Source organism: Alligator mississippiensis, chromosome 1 (assembly GCF_030867095.1).
Source record: "Alligator mississippiensis isolate rAllMis1 chromosome 1, rAllMis1, whole genome shotgun sequence".
NCBI classification, from domain to species: Eukaryota; Metazoa; Chordata; order Crocodylia; family Alligatoridae; genus Alligator; species Alligator mississippiensis.
Window position 1 is genome coordinate 168,581,205 of NC_081824.1, and position 9,386 is coordinate 168,590,590.

The 9,386-nt window shown below is 50.5% G+C and overlaps 1 protein-coding gene across 4 annotated transcripts in view; it reads right to left on the reverse strand.

Moving 5' to 3' along the window:
* The window catches only part of XPO5 (exportin 5), a 37,317-nt gene extending 27,953 nt beyond the window's left edge, over nucleotides 1-9,364 (reverse strand). The window contains exons 1-10 of one of the 4 annotated variants that reach the window (XM_014600039.3): nucleotides 9,281-9,364; nucleotides 7,796-7,917; nucleotides 6,173-6,245; nucleotides 5,210-5,347; nucleotides 4,828-5,010; nucleotides 3,730-3,771; nucleotides 2,793-2,819; nucleotides 1,544-1,729; nucleotides 743-819; nucleotides 224-323 (exon numbers count right to left, since the gene is read on the reverse strand). In XM_014600039.3, the coding sequence (XP_014455525.1) occupies nucleotides 224-323; nucleotides 743-819; nucleotides 1,544-1,729; nucleotides 2,793-2,819; nucleotides 3,730-3,771; nucleotides 4,828-5,010; nucleotides 5,210-5,347; nucleotides 6,173-6,245; nucleotides 7,796-7,917; nucleotides 9,281-9,295 (963 nt within the window). In that variant the 5' untranslated portion in view covers nucleotides 9,296-9,364. Of the gene's footprint in view, nucleotides 1-223; nucleotides 324-742; nucleotides 820-1,543; nucleotides 1,730-2,792; nucleotides 2,820-3,729; nucleotides 3,772-4,827; nucleotides 5,011-5,209; nucleotides 5,348-6,172; nucleotides 6,246-7,795; nucleotides 7,918-9,190 lie in introns of all 4 variants that reach the window. The other 3 variants (XM_019500561.2, XM_006276350.4, XM_019500562.2) reach the window with 3 other exon arrangements.
* Nucleotides 9,365-9,386: the final 22 nt, after the last annotated feature.

Genomic DNA, 9,386 nt, shown 5'->3' on the forward strand with positions numbered 1-9,386 from the left:
ACAGGTTTTCTACATCCCATGTTCCTAGAGTGCTGACAGGACACAGCCCCCAGGTTACACTTCAAAGTGAAGGTTTTCTTTCGCCAAAGTTAGAGGAACGAATCCAAAACCAGCCAACATCAATGGTGCAAAACTAGGAACATGGTATACACATCTAAAGCCAATCAATCCCCATGGAAGATAGCCCTCTCAAGACCATTTCTGGCATTTTTAGGGAACTTACTAGTAATGCGCACAGCTGGCTGCCCAAAGCACACAAAACTTGGCAAAGTCTCTTCAAGAAGACATAGTGTTTCTCTACTAGGCCTTCTCCATCTGCTGTCCTGGGATGGAAAGGAAGGGAAAGGGCAGGTCAGAGTTAAACACACAGCAGATGACACAGGAAAACTGTCGGGACACTGAGATGTCAATGTGACTGGGTTTCTTTTACCACTACTGAAGTTCTTGGTAGCATGGGTCAAATTAAAATTTAGAAGTATTTCTAGTCTGTATCCTTTGGACTTTACAAATATTCCTGATCAAATCTCGGCCTGAAAGAGAAGGGTTTTGAAAACTAGATGTTATTCAGACCAGCTGCTTCTTAAACTATGAACTTAAGACAATTGCTAGCTTTTCAAGGAGCAATGGCTTGGAGGACAGCACTCTATGGGTAGGAAGCTGAGAATTCATGCAGACCAGAAACAGCCATTTGTTGTTTGAAGACCATAACATGCCTTCACAGCAGCAGCAAGACAGTACTTACTGAGCAGCAGACAGTATGTAGTGCATGGCAACATCTCCAAACAAAACCATCAAGGGCTTCCGATCCTCCAGTTTTCCCTAGGCATAAAGGAGCATAAACACCCAGGGTTAACAAGAGATGACTGCAGTCCTTCCTTCTAGCCAGGCCACTAGCCATGCTGCCATTTGGCGCCTTGCATTCCCCCCCAGACATGAAGTAAAGATTGTAGTAAGAAACTTAAGGAATGCTGTAATAAAGGTACACTATTCTAATAATCACCACCTGGGAACCTTAAACTGAGACAACCTGGGCCCTTGTGTGCATTTTCCTTCTTAGGCTGCACATTGGCTTGTCACTGAAGGGCAGGTGATGAACAGCCAGGCTGTAGGATTGACTGCAAGTACTGGGCTCATGACACTGTTTTGGGTTAAATGTGCCCTCAGTAGGCATGGTGGCAGAACACACATGGCTTGTGTTTACGCTGTTGTTGCAGAAGTTCTGCTGTACATCAGAAATCCTGCTAAGCTATTACAGCTGGATGGCAACACCCCAATGCTCTGCAGGGGCAGAGATAATACTACTCACTCAAGCAGGTTTTTCCAACTTCAAAGGAGATGGGGCACAGAGAAAACGGGGCCAGGGTGAGTTTCAGCCACTGCTCTGCACACCCTCATGGTGTGATATCCACCTTATCATCACCCAGGCTCCTGGGCAGCTGGAGGGAAGGTGGCTTCAGTCAACAAATGAATGAGATTCCCATTCCTCAATCAGAAGAAATAAGCAGCAGCTCAAAGTCAGAAAAGCTCCTGAGGATGAACTCACCTTCCTGCTGACAGCAATCAGGAGACACTCTGCTGCTCCGATTTGTAGCTCAGGCTCATTCAGAAGCAGGCACAACATCTCTAAGAGCTTGCAGTTATCTGCTGTGATGTGGCTCATTGCCACCCAATCTATGTAGCCTGCCAGAGTGTTGAGGGCTGCTATCCCCACACGGCAGTTTGCTTGGGCCTGTGGACAGACAGTGAGGAAGAGGTCAGAGTCAGAACCATTTTTCCACATAAAACCAAACTCACAGCAAAACTTATGGACAGGACAATATCTCAATCACAGCTGGCTGCTTCAGAGGATAAACAACATGGACAACTTTCTGAAGTACCTTTCTCTAGGGAAGAAACTGAAGTGGGTGCAGTTAGGGCAGGGGTGGGCGAATGGTGGATCCAGCCAGTGGCTGGACTCCATTTCCCAGCAGCCTCTGCCAGGATGTGTAGGAAGCAGATCGCAGTTATGCCCTGGATCCAAACCGCAGTCACTGCAGCAAGATCCCAGTCCCGACCTCAGAGCAGATTCCTGCCCAGCCGCGTACCCTGCTGGCACTGCTAGCTGGGTGCGCGGTCTGAATTCCTTTGCTGGTCTGAATGGCGACCCCTGGCCCTGTGCTGTCACGGCCCTGCTGCTGCTGGGGTCTCCACGGAAACTGGCTGCAGAGCCAGCAGGGGCTGCTGGAACATGGAGTCTGCTGTGGGCCCGACCCGGCATGCAGGCTGGACTTTGCCTGCCCCTGAGCTAGGGGAAGTAGAGCACAGTCTTCAGGCCAAGAACAGCAGATCCATGCTCTACCTGGACCCTGAACAGTTCTCTTCCAAAGGGCAGACAGCTTAAAGCGGGGAGCTTCCCCAAGTACTGTACTTTGCTGGATAGAACATGCCTTCTTCCACCCTGAAAAACAGCTGCTGGAAACTGAAAGGCAAGAAAGGCAGTAAGAGCAGTTTCTGCTGCTTACAGGGCAAAAGCAAAGTCTGCATGGACCAACAGGGAACAAAATAATGAGCAGGCTCACTGCCTAGCAGCGGCTACTCAGTTACTGCAAGGGAAGTTCTTTTTTCTTCATTCTGCCTTTGGGAAAAAGGGGTGCATCTTATTCCAGGGTGCATTGTATATGAGAAAAATACAGTAATTAAAGGATGATTTAACAGCAACTCTGTGTCTGGTATTAGCCTGCAGTATGGGAACATTGGGTCTGGTTCTCGGTAGCCTTGGTCTTGGGAATATATTGGCCCTGCCTTATACTCACCTTTGGCTCCTGAGTCAGGTCAGTCTTCTGGAAAAGAGAACAAGAGACAGTAAGTGATTGTTAGAGTGCACTTTTCCCAGCCACTGCTGGGCAAGCCCTGGCTCATTCCAGAGGACACAGCCAGGAGAAGCCTCAATAAACAGCTGCCCAGTGAAAGAGGCTGCAACACACTTTCCAGCTCAGGACATGGCCGTAGCCACCACAGCCACTTCCACAACCCGCTGATTAGTAGAGAGACGGGACTTTCCACAGCAAGTTTAGCCACAGTTTCTCTCTCATCTGAAAGAAGACATTCCAGTCAGCAGGTTCCAGGCAGAAGAGGGTGAGAGGAAGGCAGGAGATGGGAAGGTGTTCTTGAGCTTCCTGGAAACTTCCAGGGAAAAAGATGTCTTTGCCCTTTTAGAGCATGTTGCATCCAGTTACTACAAGCTCCAGGAGATGCTGGTGGCCTCATTTTAGCAAAACTACTGTTTGGAAAGGAGAAGTGACTTACCGAAAGGAACAAGGCAAGCCAGGGGTAGAGCCAGGAATGGAACCCCCGAGTCCTGCTTCCCAGCTCCTACCGCTTAACAGCAGCTCGTGAACTTTTGGGGACATATCAGTGCCTAAATATAGCAACAGCAGAGTCTGACCTGGGCAGACCCTCAGTTTTCCTGGATGCAAGGATGCTGCAAGCATATCTTTCTGCTGCAAGGTTTGGATTTGGAAGCTCAACTCTGTCAACACAGATCATGTAATGATTTAAATCACCCTGGTTACTGCCCCAAATGCCTCTGCAGACCCACCATGTTGGAGCTGCATATCTTAAAGCACCATGGATTATAAGCCTTGGGGGGCTGTATGTTACCTCCCCCACAACCTTAATGTGCAGATGAGTAGCTGAACGCCCAACCCTCAGAATTCACCCTGCGCACAAACAGCTCAAAGATCTGCTAACCTGTGGAATGGCGAGGGCGTCTTGTTCCTGGGGTGCTCCAACCTTGCCAATCAGAAAGATGCCACCGTTAGCAGAAGCAGCCACACTTCAGAGCCTCAGTATTGCAATTCCAACCTCCCCTGGACACGCTTCCAACTGCTCTATGAAACTCACCATGGTTCCCCACCCACCACCTCTTGCAGCCAGAAACTGCACAAAAATCTACCGTGGCTCTGTGGAAGGATCCATCTGGCCAGTGAATGTGCCACAGGAAACAGGGCTGAGATGTCCCTCTCTGCAGATAGGACACAGTCTTTCGCTACTGACCACCACCCCTCCCCCTAGCCTTGTGTGTTAAATGCAGCTCGATTTTAATGGATTGAAAAGAGGGAACATAATGTGCATATGAGAAGCATATGTCTGGGTTAGTCATAGCTGTGTGCCTTGCCTTGCCAAACCCACTTCACTTTCACTGGATCAGGTCACCAAAGTCCCTTGGGGAAGAATCTCCAGTACTACATGTATTGAGCAACGTGTGTATGTCTGGCCTAATAAAGTCCAGTTGAGATGAGAGGTGTCTGCAAGTGGAAGGTAGCAGCACCTTTAGGCATTTCTTCATAGCCAGGAGTTTGTGAATTGACAAGTAAGAGAAAACAGCTGAACAAACCAAGGTACAACTCCCAATGCACTTGGCAAGCGAATGCCTCTGGGTAGATCTACACAGTAAATGAAAGACAGGAGGGCAGCACATGACCCTGAAGGGCAAGCAGTCTGCTTGGTCTTCAAAGCTACCATTCTCCAAGTTCGCCCAGGTCTGCCTACTACATGCTACAGCTGCACCTTCATTTTGCTGTGGAGATGTCCCCTACTGTCAACCAGCTCAGCTTCCCAATACCAAGTGCAAAGTTTACACCAATGCAGACAGCTGACACCCACTGCAGCCTCCTGAGACTTCCTATGCAGTCCACAAGGGTTTCTCAGCTCACAGTAGAGTCCCAACGTGTACCTACAGCAATTGACTTCAGACAGTTTCTCCTCTTGTCTCTCAAAAAGCCGTGATTCAGTTCAATGCCCTGAGGTCTCCAAGGCTGACTGGACTACAGGGAAGGAGACTCTTACCATGCGCCTGTATTTGTTGACATTCTGCTGTAGGGTGGTGAGCAGGAAGCTGAAGATCTTCTCCATGTTCTGGGTGAGGGTTTGCTGGATGTCCCGTCGCCGCTGGGTAGGCAGTGTTTGGAAAGTCACCACATCCTCTGCCAGACGTAAGAGGATGAACATCACCAGTTCTGTCTGTGTCTCCTGATGTCCCAAGAAGAAACATATCCAATGAGCCCTTACATGACATCAGACATGGTGCAGCTCAGTAACAAACCAAAAACACTACAGCTCATGGTCTGGGGAACAGCCAGACAGGAGTTACTAGGATAGTTTAAATCTCTACTGACAAGCCCCCACCTGGAAAAACAGGACAAATAGCACTGACAGGTGTGCTTCATACCCCTTGTTTGGAGAGCGTGTCCAACTCCTTCAGCATATCGGGCCAATGCTGAGGCCATTCACGCTTGATCATTTCCACCACAATGCGGGACAGAACATCCTTAATGTGGCTTTCCTCCTCCAAAATATTCTGGGTTCCCTGTGAGACAAGGAGAACCAGTCACATAAGAAGGGAGCCAACTGAACCCAGAATATTCACTAGTCAGATCATGAAAGAATCCTGGTAGTTGACACACTGCACAGTACAAAAAAACACCCTCACAAATAGATCCTCATCCCAGCTGCCTCACTTGAAACAGCTTTCCTGTGGTACTTGGCAGAACCAATTTATGCAGACCATTAGTCCCAGGAGACAAAGTGAGGAAGGGGAGAAAAGATCAACTCAGAAGCCTTCTCTTGTGCCATAGTGAGAGGAGGTCTTGAACGCAATAGTAAGCTTTCTGGGTTTAATCCACCAGCCACCAATATATGGTCCTACAGTGTCAACCAAAAGGCACTCCCTTTAAGAGTCAAGAACTTGGATTAGGTACTTCCTCTGGCTTTCATGCCAAGAGCAGCAGAAATTCTCTCATCCCAGAGCTGCATTTCAGAACAGGGAGCACCTTAGTAAAGTGCAGTTTCTTTCCACCCCACTCTATTGTTCATACACAGAAGCAGTCATCTCTCCTTTACTAACCCTTCCAACAAAGACCTGTAACAACACTTTATAAATATGAAGCAGGGCTACATTTAGATCCCTGTGTGCGAGGCGTTTGGTTTATCCTAGAGGTGAGAAGAGACTAAGGCACGGGGAGAAACAGCATCTCCTGCAGGGCCACATAGCAAGTAAACGGTAAAGCCAGAATGGTAAAGACTCTTTTGTGCTCTAAACCAAAACCAACCCTTTTGCCTCGCTTCCATTAGCCACCTCCAAAAAGAGGAAGAGCCCCCATGGTGGTTTGGCCTGGAGGCAGCCAGTACTTACATTGGAGATGAGCCCCATGACATTGTTCTTCAAATAAACTTTCTCAAGGCGAGGCATGTTGTTCCAGCGGAACCTGCCCAACAACACATATAGCGGACACCAAGTGAACACATTCATAGAAACCAACTTGTTTCTTAGGATATAAATATGACAATTGGAACAGTATCAGAAAATATGGATACGAGCTGCTAAGATGCAACCACAACACCCGTCTCATTCTGTAGCGATACAACTGTGGCAAAACCACTCCAAAACCACTCTGCTTCACTCAGGATCCAAGTTAGGGCAATTTAGCTCACCTGCATCACTGCAGTATAGGTCAGCAATCTATGGCTTGTGGTTCAGATTTGGCCTACAGGTGCAGGGCTTCACAGTATGGAGAAGCGGCAGCAACCAGGTTCTGGTGCCTGCCCACTTGCCTCTGACCGAAGCTGGATCATTTCAGCCCACAGCCTGAATAGGTTGCCAGCTGCTATGCTACAGGATTCTTCAGGCTTAACAATTACAGTGTACCAGCTGCTGTGCACTCCAGAGCAGACACACCCCACTGCCTCTTCTAAAGCAGCTAAAACATATGTGTGTCCTTAACAAATTTTCAGCCCTTTGCCCAGGCTAGGTAGGCTGAGGCTGTACAGTTCACTGCTCTGCCAGCACCCCATTCCTTACTGAAAAAAAACAAGCCACATCATGGGTTAGAGTTAAAATTACCCAGTTAATGCATTCATATACTTGCTGCCAGCACAGTTCAGGGAGGGCGCATCTGCATGTGCGCTTTACTGCAGAGTAGACTAATTAGCTGCACAGTAAAGCATCACCACCTACATATGCGCCAGTACTGTGGCACAGTAAACTAATTAACTGTGGTACAGTCAGGGACAGTACAATCTTACAGCGAGATCATTTACTGCACTGAAACGCACATGTAGACAGCGACTGGGTGGGGGCCAGACTCCTGCTTAGCACTTAGCCACACAGCTCCGCAGGGTCAGCAGAGTTGCACCCCAGCCCCAGCCAGCCCCTCTGCTGCTACTCCCGTGACCCCTTCCAGCCCAGGCCTGCTCCACCCTGACTTGAATTGCTGCCGTCCCAGGTGCATGTGCAGATGCTGTGCCTGGGAGAAGTTTACTTTGACTCAAACAGATCTGAAGTTTATTGCTTTGCCTTAATTTCATGTGTAGATGCACCCTGAGTGAGCAGGATTTACTGGTAATGACAGGACATGCAGTTTTGAGTTTACAGAGATAACACCCTGCCAATTCCTAACATGGTCTGCCTGAAATCATAGTTTCATAGTAGGTAGGGTCGGAAGGGACCTGAGCAGATCATCAAGTCCGACCCCCTGCCATGGCCAGGAACGTGCTTTATAAACATCAGTGAAATAACCTCCATATTCCTCCTGAACAGTATTTACTACTAACCCTCTTTTACAAATGGGGAGAGAAACACAGGGAGGGACAGTGATTTGCTCCCTTATGTCACACAGCAGTGGTGTTGGAGCTAAGACCCAGAACCCCCAAACCCACAGTCTCCTGCTGTCACCAACAGATTTCTGGAATTATTAAATGGGCAGCTATGTTCTTTTCCTCTGCAAAGTCCCCAACATTTGAGAGGAGAACCCCTTACTTGACCACGTGCTCCAAGATCTGAAGACCAAAGTGCCTGACAATGGCTGTCTGCGTTTTCTCCGCCAGCTTTAGCCCACATGGGACGCAGATGGGACACTTCTCCTTAAACTCCTCACAGAACTGGGAAGGAGCAAGAAAAACATTGAGTATAAAATTACCAAGCATTAACCCAGAGGAGGAAGGGAAAAGTGAAACAGGCAAATTTCAAGCAAAAAGTCCCCATACCTTCAAAATTCCCTACTCTGTATATAGGGAGGGAGGTGAGGGGAATTTTCCTAGAGTAGCAGGGGGAGGCTGAACCACCCACACCTGAGGGTGCTAAGCTATCCCCCTACTGCAGCAGACTCAAGGCCCCCTTGGAAAATGCCAACTTTTAGTTTTCACTCATTTTTTAACTACGTAAAAATATTAGAGCAGTTCTTCTGCTGCAAAGAACTCAAAAAGATCCCAACAGGGCAGTGTGGTTTTAACACCATGGATTCTGGTTTCAAATCTCTGGGTTTATCTTGTGAATTGAGTTTGCACACGTCAGCGCTGACACTGCGTGGCGCTCTGCAGGACCTCAAGGGACCTGGGATGCGGCAGCACCCTGGTTGAGAATCACTGCCCTACTGTTTTACACCCTTTCCAGGCATGTTCTGAGACCAAGCGAGCCTTCCTGAGCCTGCAGGCAGTTTCAGGTGAGTCGACCAGAGCTTGGTGCCTACCAACCCCCAGAGCAAGACTCTCTGACACTGGCAGACACCTTCTCCGCCCATTGCGGGCCATGAAGCTGCCGTGCCACCGACTGCCAGCACGTGGGGAGAGGGGCTGCAGCAGGGATGGCAGCCGGGGCTGTACACCTCCTGCTGGGGGGCCCGTTTCCCTGGTGCCCAACGTGGCTGGACAAACAGGCCCAGCTTCAGGGGGCAAAGTAGGGCAGGGAGTGTGCGCCTCACCTGTCCCCTGAGGGGGGGAGGGGGCCCTACATGGGGCTGCAGCACACCCAGGGCTGGGTGTGCAGGTGGCTGGGGGGCAGGGAGAGAGGGCCAGAGCTGCCACCCCTGCTGCCGTGAGCCCTATGGGAAGGGGGTGGGGTCAGGACCAGAACCAAGGAGGGACTGAGTCAGGACAGAGGCAAGCTGGGGTTGGGGCCAGAAAAGCAAGGGGGAAAGCAGAACCAAGGCCAGGTGGGGGCGGGGCCAGAGCCCAGGCAAGGTATGGGCGGGGCCAGAAAGTGGGGCGGGGCCAGAGCGCAGGCAAGGTGTGGGCGGGGCCAAAAACCCATGCGGGTCGGGGCCCTGCTCAGGGTGGCAGTCCTTCCCCTCCACTGCGTCCGCAAGGGACGCAGGGCCGCCGTCGCCCGCGTGTCTGTCCCTCGCCCAGCGCGGCCGCACCCCCGCACTCCCGCTACCTTGAGCGCCTCCAGGCGGTAGCGCTGGGTGGAGGCCGGGTCCATGATCACCGTCACCGCCTTCACCAGCTGCTCGCACAGGCTGCTCACCTGCTCGGCGGACATGGCGGTGCCGGGGAGACGGGCACGGTGGACGGGGGCCCCGCACCAGGAGAAGGGGCGCCAACGCGCAGGCGCGGCAACACGAGCACACTGC